Raw genomic sequence first — 20,566 nt, 5'->3', positions numbered from 1 at the left:
TACCTCATTAACCTGAAAGACCACTCCCATTCAGTCAAACTACTATAGACACACCCTGTTTTAAAAGCATCAGTACATTCATCTACATTGCATAGTATTACTTTTAAAATACAGTTCTTATAGCGCATTAAAAGTCTATTTCAACAGTCAAAGCATTCATAGGCATCTACAAGCATTTAATATTTGGAAACATTTCAGAACACTGCTTCTATCAGCAGCATATCAGATGCAATATATTATGCTAAGCATTATTTAAACAACAATGATACTGAAAGTCTCTGTTCATTATATATTCTTTACTAGAATTATATTGCTCTATGTTATCTGCTTTGCTTCAGATATATGCTGTTACTTAAAAATTATTACAATAACAAATCTAGGTCTAGCCTTCTATACATTCCTGCTACTTCTAACAGTGTAAATAAAGCTGCAGTTTAAAATGGAAGCAAGTTACCCATGCCCTGTATTCAAACTCCATCTTAAAACTCAAATTCTTCCCATCACATTATCGACTGTTAAACTTGTTCAGTGAGTGTGTTCCACTTAAGATATACTTATATTACACCCTTGTTGTGTTCTATTCCATTTCCAAAAGTTAGAAATGTTAGAAATGAAAAAAGGTGTGTTCATCGTCATTGCAGCGCCTCTGTGCATGCGCAATGACGTCATCACACTCGACAGATGCTCCGTTTACTTCTTCCCACTTTCTTCATTTAATTACAATAGGCAACCAAATATTATAAAATGTATATCATTGCTAAATTATTTAAAATACACCAAGTCACAAATTCATATGTATAAGAAGTTTTAAACAAGGATGGTTTATACTTTTCCCCATAGAAACAAATCATACTGTTGCATTTCTATTTTTCATATTTCAGTCAAGTATATATAATATAAACACTTGACATATTATATGGATACATCAAGGCTCAACTCTATAAACAAATATAATAGACATAACTTTAACTCTATACCTCTGGGCAACCCATTCAAACCATAGAATATATATTCTGTGAATAATAATAGTTCAATGCATATATATAGGCAATTTGGTGCAAAAATATATATGTCACCAGTTTGTATAAAAACAGGACTTATTACATGTTCTTGTCCTACATATAAACCCCCAGTATATACTTTATATGACACTCGGAGCATTATATTGCTATTTACCAAAAGCATTTTTACATAGCTATATAGTATTTTAGATATAGTGTCCTTTATATGAATAAGGTCTTCCAATAACCGTTTAAAGATGAATAAATGCTTTGGTATAAGTATATATGTTAAATAGATGTAACTCTATGTTTATGGTTATAGTTATACAGTACATCTATATGATAGAACGCTTACAGATATCATATATAGAATGAGAAGGTGATTATAATATAGCAAATAGATTATGCATAGTTGTAAGTATATACACCGTACAAATAATCACTCACATCATACTATTTGTGTGATAAATGTATTATACACAGACAATATCACTGCTTTATGATGGATAAACTCTATCCTCAAATATATTCAGCATATGGTGTTTCATAAGGTAAGATAACATACTCAAATCTTGTTTTTAGCAGTCTTATCATAGATAGCCCATATTTACAAACATATTTGGATAAATGATGTTACGACAGGTTGGGTAAAATTCTACAGTGTTCTTACTAAGTGGGATTACTTCCTATTAAATATAATATATATCACTATTTTCTAGGTATCCCTCGTGCGTCTAAAGCACTTTTAATGGATACTTTACCATTCAGCCCCTTCTCCTTATCTGCTCTAAGTTTGAGTATCCATCTGTGCTCAATTCTTTCTGTCAGATTCTTAATATTACCCAGCCTTTGCCCAATAATAACTTCTTCTAATGCTATAAATTTAAAATCATGATATATACCACTTCTTCCTATATATTTAGACAAGGCACATGACAGAGTCCCTATTCTTTACACTAATAATATGTTCCTTTATACGTTCTCTGAATGTCCTGTTTGTTTTGTCTACATAAAAATGTAAGCAGCAGTCACATTGTGCTGCATAAATAATATTCGTACTGCTACAGGTGACTGCTCCATTAAACTTATATTTATTACCAGTTACCAGGTGGACAAACTCATCTTTATTTTTAACAAATGGACACATGCTACAACTGGTACATGCTCTGGTACCTTTCCATGTGTTTAAATTACTATCAGATAAATTCCTGGGATAGCGTAACATGCGTTTAAGATGTTTCCTATTTTTAAACTTAAAACTAGGATACTCTCCAATAATTTCCCTAATTCTTCTGTCATAAGAAGCGGCCAGTGTTTGTTAAAGGCATCTCTTACTTTCCACACATCACTTGTATATGATATAGAGACATTAACCACATTGTTCCTAGATATTGTGTCAGTTCTATTTAAATGCTTGATGTATCTTATTTGAAAAATGTGGCTTTGCTCTTCCTCCCCTCAGTGTCTTTACTTCTCCCAACTTATCAGTCACTTCCTTCTTTTTATAGCCTCTATCATATAGACTGTTCTCCAGGGTTACCAATCCTTCTTTGAATGTGGATTCCTGGTTGCTCAAACGTGAAACCCTCATTCCTTGTCCTTTAACTATATTTGAAAACGTTTTTCTAGGGTGCATGCTTGTCCTATACAATAATGTGTTACAATAGTACTTTTTTCTGTAGACCTTGGTGTCAAACCCCCTTCATTTCCTTTCATTACAAATATGTCCAAGAATGGCAATCCTTCAAGTGAATAATTCATTGTAAACTTCAGGAAGCTAGTAGTGACTTCTGCATCACTGACAAATTTCTTCAGTGCTGGAAGGGTACTGTCCCCTACAAGAAAAATATCATCCACAGATCTGTTGTAAAACTTCTCATGATCCCTATATATTTCTAGGGGGAACAACTGTTCCACTTCCCATTGAGCCATTACTGCGTTGGCATAGCTGTTAGCACAGCATGTTCCCATAGCTACACCTTCACGTTGTAAGTAGTATTTACTATCAAAAACAAATATATTATTTTCCAGCACAACTTCCATAAACCTACATATCATATCTATAAGCTGTCGTCCATATGCACTGTTATGGTGAAGAAATCTATGTAAATATTCAACACTGTCACTATTCGGTATTGATGTAAAAAGGGAGGTTACATCGAGGGTGACTAAATGGTGTTCTCCACTCATAGTTGACGTTTCACTATATGTATATAAGCTCTCTAAGAAGTGCTTGGAATCTTTCAACACTACTTGAGATTTATCCAAGATAGGTCTAATTTTCTTTTCTATAACAATGGAAAATGGTTCGGTGATCCAACCTCGGCCTGCAACTATTGGTCTAAAAGGTGGAAACTGAGGGTCCTTATGTGTCTTAGGTTGCCCTTGAAATGGGGGTATAACCGGGTATTCAACTATCAGGAACTGGACCAGTTCCATTGAGATACCATAAGTGATCATAAAATCATTATTAATAATAATACTAATAACTCTATACCTATCTTGAATATGATTGACAGTGACAGGCTTATACACTTTATCATCAGCAAGCATGTTATATAATGAACTATAATAGTATTCTCTATCCATGGTAACAGTCATACCTCCTTTGTCTGCAGGTCTAACTATGATTTGTGTATTTTCTATCAGTCCTGATAGAGCCTTCTTCTCCTTCCAACTCAAATTCTTATATTTGTCATTCTTGGAATGTATATTTAATGTATTATACAGTTCATCCTCACACATCCTGCCAAATGCCTCTAGAATAGGATGGTTGGGTAGCATGTAACTACTAGGTTTTCTAAAAGTTGCTACTGCTGGCTTCATTTCATTAGGAAAGTTCAGTTTTAGCATAGCATTTCTTAACATTTTTAGATCAGTTATAGTGTCTGAAATGTCTGCTGCCTGAGCAGGAATAAATGATAGACCTTTTTGTAACACTAAAGTTTCATTTTTAGTTAGACAGTGTCTCAATATGTTCCATACAATGTTCCGTTTCAAATCTGATTCCACATTTTCTTCAACGTGGAGTATTCCATCATCTCTGGCTGGTCCTTCCTTTTCATCTTGTCTCTGCTGTTGGACCTGGTTGTCTTCCTCTCTCTTAGCATATAGGTAGGGGAAAAAATGGGAAGGTTTGTGTTGTACTTCTCTTTCCTTCTGACTACTGGTTGGCCTGGTGGTATTTCATTCTCAGCTTGTGAAATAGCATTGTCCAAATTGATTATTTCACCAGCTCGATTTGTAGAGTTCATTGTTGTTTGAGTTAATAGCCCCTCAGATACGCAATTTTGTACTTCATTTGGCTTAAGAATCACAGAATTATTAGTTGTTGCTCTAACTGCATCTTGCTCCACATAATTATGACGTAGCCTGGGAGCTATTTCTACTTCATTTCTCCTTTCATTAGATGCTCTCATCCCACTAGAATTAGCTGTCATTATTACTGGTCTTTGTGGCCTAGGCCAAGAAAAGACATGGCCTTGTTTAAAATCTGCAATATCCCTCTCTAGTGTTTTACGTTTCTGTTGTATAGTTTTGCGATCATATACACTAACATTGTCAGTGATTGTACTCGTGGCTTTATCAACAACAATTTCAGGAAATTGTTCATAGGTGGGTACAAGGCTATCGGCCCTGGGGCCTATACAAGCCCAGCCAAAAAAGGTACCCTGGCTTTTGCCACCCAAGAAAATTATTTTCCTGTGCCACTGTCGAGCAGAGCCACAGAGGTGATCCCCGGGGTGAATTTCCTATTTCCCATCCAATCATCAAGATTTTTCTTGAAGAGTGCTAATGAGGAGCTTTGTTTGATATAGATAGTTAGTTTATTCCAGAGTATGGGAAGTCTCTGGGACAGGAATTTATCCCTCCGGCATGTTCTGTTTATTGTGGTGACAAGGTTTAGGTCCCTAGAGCATGTAGCTCAGAGGGATTGGGATTTCTTTAAGTGGTGCATGTCCAACAGCTCTGGGTTTGACATAGCTTTATATGTTAGGCAGAGTTCACCTCTGAGTAGGCGATATGCGACAGAGTAAAGCTGGAGTTTTTTGAGACGGTCTGCGTAGGGCATCTGTTTGAGGCCAGTAATCCTCTTTGTGAGGTATTTCTGCGACCTTTCCAGTTGTTGTAGATGTCTTGTGAAGTACATACCAAAAAGGGCATTGTACTCTATAATGGGTCTAATGAGTGATGAGTAGAGGGGAACAATGACCTCTTTTTTTCTGGATGAGAAACTTTTTCTGATGAAGGATTTCCTGACTGCTGTGGCGATGTGATTATCAAAGGAGAGACTACTGTCCACCTGTATCCCAAGGTCTCTTATCACACTTTCGGTGTTAAGTATACTACCGCCTATGTTGTAGTTCATGGGTACAGAGTTTTTACCAAAGGAGATGACAATGCACTTTTTGGCATTGAGCTTGAAGCCATGGCTTTGACACCAGGCATCTGTCTAATGTGAGGCCCTTTTGTAGGATGTCCACATCGTTAGGAGTTTCGATTATGGCTCCTAGTTTGCAGTCATCTGCGAACTTCATTAGCAAAGACCTTCTGTTTTAGCCTGTACTTCAGAGAATTAGATACCAAAGAGGAGAGGACCCAGGACTGAACCCTGTGGTACTACACTTGTCACTGATCTGAAGTCGGATTTGGAGTCTGCTACTTCCACAGTGTGGGTTCTGTCAGTGAGCCAGTTGGCAAACCCATCTTGTGACATAGGGATTTATACCTAGTTTAGTGAGTTTATCTATAATTCCAGAGTGGGGGATGGTGTTGAAAGCCTTGGCAAGATCTAGATAGGCTGTGTGAACCACCTTACCCTTGACTACGGCTTTGGTGACTGCTTCAAAGAAGTCTGTCAGGTTTAGGAGAGATGATCTACCTTTTACAAACCCAAACTGGGCGGGGTCCAGACTCTGGAGATTACCAATGTCTTTGTTTATAAGTTCCATGATGATACATTCCATGGCCTTCCAGACCAGGCTCGTCAGGCTAATGGGGCGGTAGTTCTCAGGGTCCATAGTGGCTCCCCCCTTGTGGAGTGGGAAAACCGTCGCTGTGCGGCATTCAGCAGGCACAAAGCCTGAGGTGAGGCTATGATTGAACATGGTACTTAGGTGGGATGCCAGTTCGTTCTGTAGTTCGTGTAGAACACAGCCTGGGATGTTGTCTGGTCCCATGGATGCTGCGTTCTTGGCTTTGGAGAGTGTGGTTTTCACCTGTGCAGCCGTGATTACAGGAACTTTGCATTCTTCCGGTATAGAGGTGGGCTCTTTAGGGGGTGAGAGGGGGGTAAAGTTAGCACTGAACCTATTTGCCAGGATGTTGGCAATATCAGTTGGGTCTGTATATTTAGTGCCATTGTGCTGTAACTCAGAGCAGATCTGAGTGTTGCCATTGAGATTCTTGACATAGCTATAGAATGCTTTGTGGTTGTCTTTAGAATCAGTGGCAATTTTCATAGGTTCATACTAGGCTATCTGCCCTAGGGCATTTATAAGCCTAGCCAGAATGTGTTTGGCTTTCGCCACTCATTTTAAATTAATTTTGCTATGCCCTTTTTCGAGGTTGGTATACTGTGCCTCTGTCTAACAGTGACACAGAAGTGATACCTGGGGTAAACCTACGATCTCCCATCCACTCATCAAGATTCCTCTTGAAGAGAGTCAATGAGGGACTCTGCCTAACCTGGACTGGGATTTTATTCCAGAGTGAAGGGAGCCTCTGGGTCATGAATCTGTCCCTCCAGCATGTCCTATTTATTTCAGTGCTGAGGTTCAAGTCTCGAGCGCGTAGCTCGATGGGATTTGGATTTTCTGAGGTGCAGCATGTCCATTAATTCCAGGTTGGACATGGCTTTATACGTCAGGCACAGATCGCCCCTGAACAGGCAGTATGCCACTGAGTAGAGCTGGAGTTTCTTTAACCGGGCAGCATATGGCATCTGTTTGAGCCCTTTGATCCTCTTGGTGAGGTACTTTTGGGGTCTTTCCAGTTGCTGCAGGTGTCTGGTAAGGTACATCCCAAAAGGGGCATTGTACTCAATTATGGGCCTGATGAGGGATGAGTAAAGAGGCACGATGACCTCCCCTGATCTAGATGTGAATCCCTTCATGATTAGGTGGGCTATATAAAATGTTTTTCTAACCACTTTGGCCACGTGGTCGTCAAATGAGAGACTGCTATCAACTTGGGTCCCCAGGTCCCTAATTACTTCTTCTGTACTTAATGGATTACCACCTATGTGGTAATTTGTGGGCACTTTGTTTTTGCCAAAGGGGATGACTATACACTTTTTGGCGTTTAGCTTGAGGCCATGGCTCTGGCACCAGTTGTCTGTTTCTATGAGGCCCTTTTGGAGGATGCTTGTGTCGGCTGGAGAGTTGATTATGGCGCCCAGTTTACAGTCATCTGCGAACTTGGTCAGCCACAGTCCTTCCGTGTTGGCTTGTACCTCCGAGAAATATATACCGAACAAGAGAGGTCCCATTGAGCCTTGTGGGACGCCACTTGTAACTGGTTTGGAGTCTGACATGGCTCCAGCAATTCTAACCATGTGGGTTCTGTCCTTGAGCCAGTTTGCTACCCATCTAGTGACATAGGGGTTTATATTTAAGCTGGTGAGCTTATCTATAATGCCCGAGTGGGGTATTGTATCGAAGGCTTTTGCGAGGTCCAGGTAGGCTGTGTGGACCACCTTCCCCTCATCAATGGCCTTGGTGACTGTTTCAAAGAAATCAACCAGGTTTAAGAGGCAGGATCTGTCCTTAACAAAGCCGAACTGGGTAGGATCCAGTGTCTGTAGGTCCCCAATATCTTTATTTATGAGGTCCATGATGATCCTTTCCATAGCTTTGCAGACCAAGCTAGTCAGGCTTATGGGGCGATAGTTTCCAGGATCCGTTGAGGCACCAACTTTGTGGAGAGGGACCACTGTTGCTGTACGCCACTCTTTGGGTACATATCCTGTAGTAAGGCTGAGATTGAACAGTAGTCTTATGTTTGGGTTTAGCTCTTCTTGGAGTTTATGTAGGACACAGCCCAGGACACCGTCTGGTCCCATTGATGCTGTGTTTTTTGCTTTGGAGGGGGCGGCTCTTACCTGAGCATCTGAGATGTCAGGGGGGCAGCACTCTGCTGGGATAGATATTTGCCCTTTTGGTGGGGGGGGAGAAGTTTGCACTGAACCTGTCAGCTAGGATGTTGGCAATGTCTGTGGGTTCGGTGTATTTTTTGTCACTTTGTACTAATTCTGAGCATATCTGGGAATTCCCACCCAGGTTCCTAACATAACTAAAGAAAGCCTTGTGATTATCCTTAGTGTCCTGTGCAATTATTCTCTCGAAGCTGGCCTTAGACGATTTTATGAGTGCCCGTAGTTTTTTGCTAATACTGATCAGAGATGCCTTCCCTTTTTGGGATTTTGCTCTATCATTTAGTAGCTTCCTCCTTCTATTGTATAGTTTGTTTATGGCTGGGGTCCACCAGACAGGACGTCTGCCTTTGGAGGATTGGGTCTTGGTTTTATTTGGGATTGCATGATCCATGCATTCCTGAAGGTGTTCATAGAATGCATTTATAAAGGATTCTGTGGTCTGGGCCGTATTTTCCACAGGCCCGGGGGCTTTGAGGGATTCCACCTCAGTTTTGAGGAGTGTGAAATTTACTTTAGAGAAGTTTTTCGCTGTGGTTTCCTGGGCAGGAGGTGGGGTCGGGATGTTAATATCCAGTGAGATTAGTTTATGGTCTGATCTTACCAGTGAGGGATACACTTCTGGTCTGGAGCATATAGTCCCCATGTTGGTGATGCTTTCCCCTCTTGTGGGAGTGGTAACAAGTTGTTCCATAGCATTTGAGTTTATAAATTCTAGGAACCTTTGGGCTAGGGTGTTGGAGCTAGAGTAATGCTCCCAGTCTATGTTTGGGTAGTTGAAGTCGCCCAATATAATGGTGTTTGGAGAGACCTTCATATTTTCCAGTGTTCTCAGGAAGGCCGAGTGGGGTTCCTGGGTTTGGGAGCGTGGTCTGTAGCAGGCTATAAACTGGAAGGCAGTTTTACCCACTGTTAGTTGCACATGGATAGTCTCTGATGCTTCGTGCTGTGCCACCAACCTGGAGGTGTGGGTATCTTTGACGAATATTGATACTCCCCCTCCTTTTGTGGTTCGGTCCAAGTTTTGGGGCCGAAAAGCTTGGTATGAGGTATAACCTGGTAGTGCTGTGGTGCTCTCGGGAGCCTTGAACCAGGTTTCTGCACAGATATCGATGTTCTCCATGCTAAGGAGAGTTTCGAGTGCGTGCATCTTGAGGTTTAGACTTCCCTATGGAGGTGGGTTTGTCTTTTGAGCCTTGCCTAAAAGAGGCACTATGGGGGTAGCAAGAGCCTTTGCCATTATCTGAAAGCCCAGGGGTGACAGGTGCAAGCCGTCCCTAGCAAAGCATCATGGCTTGTTGAGCATGTCATCCCAGGCTGACAGGCATTGGATCCCCTTTCAATGACACCAATACTTAAGCCAATTGTTGAAATTGATCATCTTGTCTTCATATTGTGGCATCATTCTTGGTGAGGGTAAGATGCTACTCAAGGTCAGGGTCATACCGGCCTGGGCCACATGCTCAGAGAGCTCCTCTATGTCTCTTTTCATGTAGTCCAGGGAGGTACGTCTCGGGTCATTCACACCAGCATGGACAATGACTGAGTCATATTTGTTCTTGCCTTGGCGTGACCTGAGTGCTTGTGTTATGTGGCGGATCCTAGCGCCCGACAGGCAGCTCACCGGGACCTTCTCCTTGTTCAGCCTGGTGAGCGGGACGTCAGTGTGCCTGACGATAGAGTCACCTATTACAAGTGTATCAGGTGTGTTGTTTAGCCTTAAGGGCTTTGTTTTAGTAACTAAGCTTTGGAGGATTTTATCAGGGATCACAGCTTCTTACTGAGGCTGACCAGGGAGCTGCTCCACTCATGGGATTTTACTCTCTTTTGCAACAGTTTCTTCCTTCTGTTGTACAGTTTGTTTATGGCAGAGGACCACCAGATTGGCTTCCTTTTTTTGGAGGATAGCATCTTGGTTCTGTTTGGGATAACACGATCCATGCACTCATGTAAGTGCATATAAAGTGCAATTGTGTATGATTCAGTAGTCGTAACTGTATTGTCCATCTGCATGGGTGTCATGAAGTTCACCACTTCTGTCTTAAGAAGCATGACGTTGGCTTTGGAGAAGTTTTTTACCATGGTTTCCTTAATAGGGTTGGGGGCAGGATGTGGATATCTAGGGTAATTAGCTTATGGTCGGATCAGACCAATGAGGCGTTGACTTCAGGTGTGGAACACCGGTCACTCATGTTGGTAATGACTCGATCTAGGATATTGTTGCCCCTGGTGGGGGTGTTGGTAAGTTGATCCAGGGCATTGGAGTTTATGAATTCCAGAAAGCATTGAGCGAAGGAGTTGGTACATGAGTAGTTTTCCCTGTTAATGGTGGGGTAGTTGAAATCGCCCATTATTAGGGTGTTTGGTTGAACCCTGATATTTTCCAGTACATCAAGAAAAGAGGAATGGGAATCCTGGGGCATGGTGGGTGATCTGTAGCAAGCTACAGTTTGGATTGCAGTTTTGCCCAGAGTTAGTTGCACTTGGATAACCTCGGCTGCATGATACTGATTAACTAGCTTGGAGGTGTGATATCCTTAATGAATATGGACACACCTCCACCTTTGGTGTTTCGGTCCAGGTTACATGGCCGAAAAGTGGGGTATGAGTTATAGCCTGGTAGTGCAGGGGTGCTCTCTAGAGCCTTCAACCAGGTCTCAGTCACTGCACAGATATCGATGTTCTCCATTTTAAGGAGTGCCTCGAGTGAGTGCATTTTGAGATTTAGACTTCTAGCATTGAGTAACATCACCCTCAGTTTTTGCTTGCCTGTTCCTGTTACAGTGGTGAATTTGTCATTTGAACCTTGCCTAAAAAGGGCACTATAGGGGCGGCAAGAACCTTAGCCAGTATCCAGAATCCCAGGGGTGACAGGTGCAGGCCATCTCTGGCAAAGCATCATGGTCTGTCGACCATGTCATCCCAGGCAGACAGATACTGGATCCCTTTAGAATGGCACCAGAAGCTTAGCCAATTGTTGAAGTCAATCATTTTGTCCTTGTACTGCGGCATCATTCTGGGTGATGGCAGAATGCTACTCAGAGCTAAAGTCATACCTGCCTGGGCTACAAGATCGGAGAGCTCTTCCATGTATCTTTTCATGTAGTCCAGGGAGGTACGTCTCAGGTCGTTCACACCAACATGGACAATGACAGAGTCATATTTGTACTTGTTGTGGAGTGACCTGAGTGCGTGGGTTATGTGGTGGATCCTGGCACCCGACAGGCAGCTGACAGTAACCTTCTCCTTGTTTAGCCTGGTGAGTGGGACATCAGTGTGCCTGACTATAGAGTCACCTATGACTAGTGTGTTGGCTACATTGTTTTGTCTTACTGGCTGTGGTTGAGTGGCACACTGAGTCTGCCATACAATGTCTCTTGTTGTTGCATAATATTGGTAGCAAGAGTTTCTTCCTGTGGTCTAAAAAACTCATTCATTAATTTTAAATAGCTGCAGCTTGCTTCTTAGCAGTTCTGGATACTGGGACCCATAAGTAGGCATTTTCAGTATTCGTAAGCCCCTAGGAATTACTTTGAACTGAAGACATGCTTCAAAATGAAATCTTTGTAGATGTAGCTTTTTAAGCTTAAGTGCATCATTTTTTGTACTATTAACCAACTGTCTTAGTTTATAATGATCAATATTAGTATCTTCCTCTTGCAGTGTCCCTTCATTCGAAGCCGACTCTACTATCAGATGATTCTCAGTGCTTTTCAGCATCTCTATAAGCTTAGTCTGCTTCATTGTTTCAACTTCTTTTAATGGGGTATAATCCATTTCAATGTTATTCTGAATATTCCTTTCTGCCATACTCCAGCTAGTTGAAAAAACAGCAATGAGTACCAAGAAACAGGCAAACAACCAGCTGGTAAACGTAAACTGTTCCACCAAACAAGCAAAGAGAGCAGCAAAGAAAAATATGGTAGCAGTTGTACGAAGTATAGCTTCGGACCACATAAATAAAACCAATAAATTTAATATTCGGTAAGGGCTTTCACCACTGTCCGTGGCTTCTTCAGACCATATACAAATATAAAAACACACACAGAGAAGTTTTTAAAGCTGTCCCTGTATACCTCATTAACCTGAAAGACCACTCCCGTTCAATCAAACTACTATAGACACACCCTGTTTTAAAAGCATCAGTACATTCATCTACATTGCATATGAATAGGTTCCCGGATCCTGGCACCATGTAGCATGTGTCCATTTGTTAAAAATACCAATGAGTTTGTCCACCCGGTAACTGGTAATAAATATAAGTTGAATGGAGCAGTCACTTGTAGCAGTACAAATATTATTTATGCAGCACAATGCGACTGCTGCTTAACATTTTTATGTAGGCAAAACAAACAGGACATTCAGAGAACGTATAAAGGAACATATTAGTAGTATAAGGAATAGGGACTCTGTAAGTGCCCTGTCTAAAATATATAGAGAGAAGCGGTATATATCATGATTTTAAATTTATAGCATTAGAAGAAGTTATTATTGGGCAAAGGCTGGGTAATATTAAGAACTGGGCAAAGGCTGGGTAATATTAAGAATATGACAGAAAGAAGTGAGCTCAGATGGATACTCAAACTTAGAGCAGATAAGGAGAAGGGGCTGAATGGTAAAGTATCCATTAAAAGTGCTTTAGATGCATGAGGGATACCTAGAAAATAGTGATATGTATTATATTTAATAGGAAGTAATCCCACTTGGTAAGAACACTGTAGAATTTTACCCAACCTGTCGTAACATCATTTATCCAAATATGTTTGTAAATATGGGCTATCTATGATAAGACTGCTAAAAACAAGATTTGAGTATGTTATCTTACCTTATGAAACACCATATGCTGAATATATTTGAGGATAGAGTTTATCCATCATAAAGCAGTGATATTGTCTGTGTATAATACATTTATTGCACAAATAGTATGATGTGAGTGATTATTTGTACGGTGCATATACTTACAACTATGCATAATCTATTTGCTATATTATAATCACCTTCTCAATCTATATATATATCTGTAAGTATTCTATCATATAGATGTACTGTATAACTATAACTATAAACATAGAGTTATATCTATTTAACATATATACTTATAACAAAGCATTTATCCATCTTTAAACGGCTATTGGAAGACCTTATTCATATAAAGGATACTATATCTAAAATGCTACATAGCTGTGTAAAAACGCTTTTGGTAAATAGCAATATAATGCTCTGAGTGTCATATAAAGTATATATTGGGGATCTATATGTAGGACAAGAACATGTAATAAGTCTTGTTTTTATACAAACCAGTGACATATATATTTTTGCACCAAATTGCCTATATATATATGTAATGAACTATTATTATCCATAGAATATATATTCTATGGTTTGAATGGGTTGCCCAGAGGTATAGAGTTAAAGTTATGTCTATTATATTTGTTTAGAGTTGAGCCTTGATGTATCCATATAATGTGTCAAGTGTTTATATTATATATACTTGACTGATATATGAAAGATAGAAATGCAACAGTATGATTTGTTTCTATGGGGGAAAGTATAAACCTTCCTTGTTTAAAACTGCTTATACATATGAATTTGTGACTTGGTGTATTTTAAATCGTTTAGCAATGATACATATTTTGTAATATTTGGTTGTCTGTTGTAATTAAATGAATAAAGTTAGAAGAAGTAAATGGAGCATCTGTCATGTGTGATGATGTCATTGCTCATGCACAGAGGCGCTGCAATGACGGTGAACACACCTTTTTCATTGCTAACATTTCTAATTTTTGGAAATGGAATGTAAGACAACAAGGGTGTAATATAAGTATATCTTAAGTGGAACACACTCGCTGAACAAGTTTAACAGTCGATAATGTGATGGGAAGAATTTGAGTTTTAAGATTCAGTTTGAATACATGGTATGGGTAACTTGCTTGCATTTTAAACTGCAGCTTTATTTACACTGTTAGAAGTAGCAGGAATGTATAGAAGGCTAGACCTAGATTTGTTATTGTAATAATTTTTAAGTAACAGCATATATCTGAAGCAAAGCAGATAACAAAGAGCAATATAATTCTAGTAAAGAATATATAATGAACAGAGACTTTCAGTATCATTGTTGTTTAAATAATGATGCTCCGCATAATATTTTGCATCTGACATGCTGCTGATAGAAGCAATGTTCTGAAATGTTTCCAGATATTAAATGCTTGTAGATGCCTATGAATGCTTTGACTGTTGAAAATAGACTTTTAATGTGCTATAAGAACTGTATTTTAAAAGTAATACTATGCAATGTAGATGAATGTACTGATGCTTTTAAAACAAGGTGTGTCTATAGTAGTTTGATTAATGGGAGCGGTCTTTCAGGTTAATGAGGTATACAGGGACAGCTTTATAAATCTCTTTGCGTGTGTTTTTATATTTGTATATGGTCTGAAGAAGCCACGGACAGTGGTGAAAGCGCTTACCGAATATTAAAATTCTTGGTTTATTTTATGTGGTCTGGAGCTGTACTTCGTACAACTGCTACCATATTTTCTTTGCTGCTACCTTTACTTGTTTGGTGGAACAGTTTACGTTTACCAGCTGGTTGTTTGCCTGTTTATTTTTTTAAAGCTGTTTCCATCAGTAGATAGAACATTTTGATATCTTCAGCTCCAGTGATAGAATTGTCCACTAAAATATTGTCAAACCATTCTAAGCATATGATGTGTGAAATCACAGAAAATAAGTCTTTGGCATCTAGCTGTCAGATCTACTGATTGACAAATTTAGCTCCAGTTTTAGCCCACCCCCTCCCGATACTGAAATACCCTCAGCTATAACTCCCCCAACTAACAGTAAGGAAGAGGTTCTCAGTGAAGGTCTATATTACCTTATCGAAAAAAGTCATTGAATGCCTCTTCACTGACCAATAAACAGCGAACACTCAGATCTCCAAGCGGCCACTTCAGCAAATTTTTTTCCTAGGGAAATAAATTGCTGGACAACCAAAAACCAAACAAACTTTCAAACTCTACAGAGTGGGAGGCTTTGCCCCCCCACACCCCCCCAACTAAACATACCAACTCCGAGATCACACTACAGTGGGGAAAAGGGCAAATTCCCGACGATGGCCAAGCATTTTTTTCCCCTGTGAAAAAATCTGCTGAAGTGGCCGTTCGTAGATTTGGGAGTTCGCTGTTTATTGGTGGATGAAGAGGCGTTTGATGAAGATGTTTTTTGATAAGCTAATATAGACCCCTCAGTGCATTGTTGATGGCCAACAACACTGCATTGATGGGCTGTGATAATATCCCAGGATATCCCCTTAATAACATTTAACATTACCTTTCAGTGCCACTAGAATCACTATTTAACCATAGCCTCTAGAGAGGCTTCATGTGAGTGAACGATTGCAACTATCAGCCCCCTGCACAAGGGCAGGCCATCTACAGACCCGGATAAACTATGGGAAGAATTATCATGGAAATGACAAACAATGACATATGAAACCTTCATTCAAAGGATCCAACACAGTTTGGTTTCATCAAGGCCTACTCAGTCTGGTGGATTTCTCCGACAAAAGTCACCAATGCAATTGACGAGGACAAAATGGAGCATACTGCTTACCTTGACTTGGCCAAATCATTTGACACAATACCCCACTCTGGTATTTTAGACAAACTCACAAAATTAAGCTTAAACCCTTTTATCATCCATTGGATAGGCAGCTATCTGATGGATAGGAACTAAGAAGTTAGGATAGGGGATCTGCCTTCACAAAGAGGCCAGCTATTAGTGGAGTCCCTCAAGGCTCAATGCTGGGGCCACTCCTTGTGACATAGGTTCATAGGTAAGTACAAGGCTAGATAGATGCCCTTGTGGGTCATTTTAAGCCTAGCCAATTTCCCTTTTTGTGCTTGAAATAACCATCCTATTTGGTTATAGATTGGCCTTACCCATCTGTTTCTACATCTACTTTTCTGAAGTCAAGACTAACATCATGGACCTCTGGCTGACTGAGTTTTCATTTGCTTGCAAACTAAGCACAGCCATAGAATCCCCAAAATACTTAAATACCCTCCAAGAAGGCCTGACACAAACTAATAACTGGTGCCAGAGCCATGGGCTAAAACTCATTGCCAAGAAATGTATAATAGTGTCCAACAACTACTCCTGGAAGCTACCACACTGATAATACACCCATAAGAGTAGATGCAGTGGTCAAGGATTTGGGAATGCATTCGGGCAGTAACCTGACCTTTGACCATCATGTGTCTATGACAATGAGGAAATGATTCTATGTAATGCAACTTAAAAACAAATGTATGGCATGTCCAAGGATGTCATTGTTCAGCTTTCCTCAGCCCTCATCAGACCAATCATTGAGTTCATTGCCCCCTTCCGTATGTACTTTACCAAGCATAAGTAACAACTGGAGAATCCACAGAGGTTTCTTACAAAAAGAATGCAGGGCGTAAACATGTGGTGCAGGGACAGCCTGAAAGCTCTATCCCTGTACTCTCTTTCCTGCAGACTGTTGAGATGCAACTGTGATCCTATTCTGATGGATCTGTTGCACACCTACAAAACAAATAGCATCAGAATTCTCTAATTCAAGGGACCAAAATCTCATCTGCACACAAATAGGACATGTTGTAGGGTCAGGTGTGTGTCTCTTGAGACTAACCACTCTCTAGACCAGGCCTCCCATGCATGTGAAGCAGATTGTTTCCCTAACCCACTTCAAGCAAAACTTGTTCCTTTGGACAGGGAATCTGAAATTTACCCCTGGTCTAGCACCTGTGTCCCTGTTTGACAAGGACAGCCTGTAAATGTTTGACCACCTATGCACAAGCCTACATACAGCCCTTGAAATAATTACGAGGTATCAACACTTATCAGATACATTTGGGAAGCATAGCTAGGTTTAAAAAGGCACCTTGGGGACATTAGCCTAGTAATCACCTGTGAAGTCAATGGCCAAGTCCTGTCAAGTTTGCAGACAGGTTGCTTCTGACTGGTGCAGATTTATGGAGAGTCCACACAATTTCTGTTTGTGCATCAGAATCAAAGTTCATAAAGTTATAAAATAAACATTTTGCAAACCTTTTTTCTCAGTTATATTGTAAGGGGAGGAATATGTGAGTTGAAATAGTGGTTGCTTGAGATCCATTAACTGAAAGACAAATGTAGTGTTTGTCCTTGCCTTTCTTGTGTTGGATAACTGCACACCGTTTTCTTGTACATGGTGAAGTGACCATGTTTAACTCCTTCGACATTCATTTTGTTGCTCTCTAGAAGGAAGTTGAATGAAAATGTAACACTGGATATGTCAAACTGCTGACTTTGTAACTTTCATAATGATATAAGGCCATAAACACATGAAAAAATGACAGGATAAAGGAGATCTAGATTTGTACATTGTCATTTTTGCATTTTGCACTGTTTTTCACAAGAAATTCTTCCATAACAGAGCCTCATAAATACCGTTCAAGATTAACTGTGCTTTTTTATATTTCGTTCTTTTAAGGAACCCTTACTTTGAGAGAGGTAGCTGAACTTCTAAGCAAAGATACTTTGCAGAAACTGAAGAACGAGTGTGGAGGTTTACAGACTCTGTTAAAAAATAGCCACCAGGTATTTGAAGGTGAGTCAGAATGAAGTTGAGTAAGCTCAGAGTTCCTAGTTATTTTATTTTTGTAGTTGCTGTAATGTTTGTGTTCAGTCATAAACTGTGTTTGGTAAAGCAAGAGCGTCTGAACGAACTTTGAAACTCTGATCCAGAAAAGTAATAGAATCTGTTGGGATCAACTAAATAATTATGAAATAATGGAAGGGGTGAGCCTTACTGACACCGCTCATCTCTTTTCACAGTGAATTGATGGAGGAATGAAAAGGTGGCAGATTTTATCCTTATCTGTTCGGATTTGTGGTACTGTAACACTACTTCCAGTTCCCTTTGTTATTCCTAATCATTTCACTGTATATACTGTCTTTTGCAGGAGGTTGCAGCCAAGTAATGGTGGGGGTATATTTCTATGTAGTGTATTTATGTGGTGCTCTGCAAGCAACACCTTGTGGAGAGGGATCTGTGTGTACACCCTCATGATGTCTCTTATGTCACATTAGTGCTTAATGATTCTTTACTGTAGTGTAGACTCTCATGTCTTCACAAGGCAAGCAAGTGGCTCATCTCCCACAGCCCTGTCCTCAGAAGACACAAGTCTTGGCCCCAGTAAAGATGCTGAACCATTGAGATGACAGGACAGCTCACGGACTGTCACTAAATTTAATTTGGTGATTGTCAGCACTGCACAGATAGTACAGCCTAAAATCTGCAGTAATCTTCTCATGTTTGTATGCAGCCTATACAACTCCATTCATTTTCAAAGTAAATTTGGTGACTTTGCAGAGTGTGTGTTGATAGATTTTCCTCAGTCTCTGGAAAGTGGTGGCTTTAATGCATTGAGATTGCTGTCTCCCATCTCTTGGATCTTTGTCCATCAGACACATGCTGCTAAGTAGATCTGGGAGGGGGTTAATCTTCCTTAGTTGATTAGTATACAGTTTATTTTGACCTACCTCCGATCACTTGAATGAGTTGGAAGTTAATTTATTCTACATTCCGAGTAAATGGCATTTCTACCTATTATGACCTTGATAGCCATATCATAACGATGGTCGCTGAAACAGTTCCTTAAAGGAGTTTTGCATTACTGTCCTACAACACAGTCACTCTGAGTTCATGCAATAACTTAGGTACCTGCTGGAGCCACCATGAGGTGGTGATGCAGATTTGCCAGCTTGCCTTTTCTCAGACCGAGGGTGTGAAGCAACAACTGTTCTGAGGGGTTACATCACTCTTGGAAGTTAATGGCACATGCTTATCTGCACCCTTTACTCACCAAACTCTGTGACAAGTTCTGACCATGTGCAATGGAGGTAGGGTTGCAAAAACAGAAAAAACACTAACCACCCCCGATGCTTGCCCTAATGAAGACCCCTCTCAATCGACTTTCATTTGATGGGAAAGAAATGAAGAGTAGAAGAGACAGAGACAGGGATTCATTGTTTTTACGATTTTTAAAAATTCTGATCATTCTTTACAAAAATCACTTTCCATACCACTGTAAGGTAGATCATATATGGTATGTAGATTGACAGTTAATAAATTGACATATTTCAAACTTCATTTGTACTCTCCACCCCCCTGGAGTGTTTGTGTCAAATAAATATACAAAAGTTTTAGTGTCTGTATGCAGAAAGGGATTTGACAAACACCTTCTCTACATCTGGGAATATTGAAATTTCTTGTTAACCTTGTTGGATTAGGAGTATATCCATTTCTGCAAGTCAGTCTGACTTCATTGTCTAACATAGTTTTCAGCACAGGATTTCCCAGATGGAGACTGTAGATCGGAGAGTGTGATGTGTCTTTAAGAAGCTTAACAAGTGGATGTGCATATATAAATAGCAGGCATGTGTTGTACCTAGTGCCATTTTGAAAGTGCAGCCAGAGAGTAAGCATGTGAGAATGAATGTAGCTAGTTTGTATACAAGTTACCTAAATTAAAATTAATATTTTAATTTTAAAATTTCATGCTACAATTAATTTTAAAGGTTTTTTTTGATTGTATCTGCTTTATTTTCTGGAAAAAAATACTTGTCTCCCGCCTTTCTAAGCTAGTATAGTCCAGTTTTCAGGTTAGTACTGAATTCAGGGCTGTGTTACAACTCTGTCTGTTTGCCCATACTTTACTTGGATAGAAGGAAGTTTCTCTGTTCACCTGTGAGAGAGGGGAGCTTTGAGCAGCCTGTCTGTCCCTGCAGGAGTGGTTTCAGCCCAGAAATTAGTAGTTTATTGGCCATTTTGGGCTAATTTCTGTCTTTTTCATTTCCCTGCTATTGAAACTGCATTTTCCTGGTTTTGCGCACCGGGCAATGCCAGTTAGGTAGGGTGTAACTATTCCCGGCTCCACAAAGTCTCCTTTTCAATTTTTCCCTTGGAACTAGACAAACTTTCAACTTAAGCACTCAAGCCATCCATTTATCAGCCCGGCACTTGCTCAAAACTCATAGCAAGCACTTATAAACCCTAGCACTAGAGCCCCCCTATACTGTAAGAAGGACAAGGCTCTCTATACGACCTTACCAGCCATTCAGTAAAACAGTTCACTGTACCTATCCAGGCATGTCCAAAGGGCAGTTTCAGGTGTACTCTCCAGTCCAACTGTTGAATCTGGGCATTTTGAGGCAATGTTACAACTGCCTCATGTACACAGACAACCCTCTCCTCCTACCACCAAACACTAATACATGCGAGAGATGCAGTTATACAGCCAAGCTGGAGGTTAAGCTCTCTCAACCCAAGACTGGATCAGACAGTCAAGAGGAGAAGGGAAATAATGGCATCACACCACCAGTCTCA

The 20,566-nt window shown here is 40.2% G+C and overlaps 1 protein-coding gene across 1 annotated transcript in view; it reads left to right on the top strand.

The window, feature by feature from the left end:
* Nucleotides 1-17,909, top strand: part of TRMT44 (tRNA methyltransferase 44 homolog) — a 587,826-nt gene extending 569,917 nt beyond the window's left edge. Inside the window, exons 10-11 of the mRNA XM_044063563.1 lie at nucleotides 17,669-17,785; nucleotides 17,842-17,909. Coding sequence (XP_043919498.1) covers nucleotides 17,669-17,785; nucleotides 17,842-17,909 — 185 coding nt within the window. The remainder of the gene's footprint in view (nucleotides 1-17,668; nucleotides 17,786-17,841) is intronic.
* Nucleotides 17,910-20,566: the final 2,657 nt, after the last annotated feature.

Source organism: Protopterus annectens, chromosome 2.part1 (genome assembly GCF_019279795.1).
Source record: "Protopterus annectens isolate FY-2018-M chromosome 2.part1, PAN1.0, whole genome shotgun sequence".
Taxonomy (NCBI): Eukaryota; Metazoa; Chordata; order Ceratodontiformes; family Protopteridae; genus Protopterus; species Protopterus annectens.
Note: the sequence above shows the minus strand (reverse complement) of the source record. Positions and strands in the feature narration are given on the sequence as shown.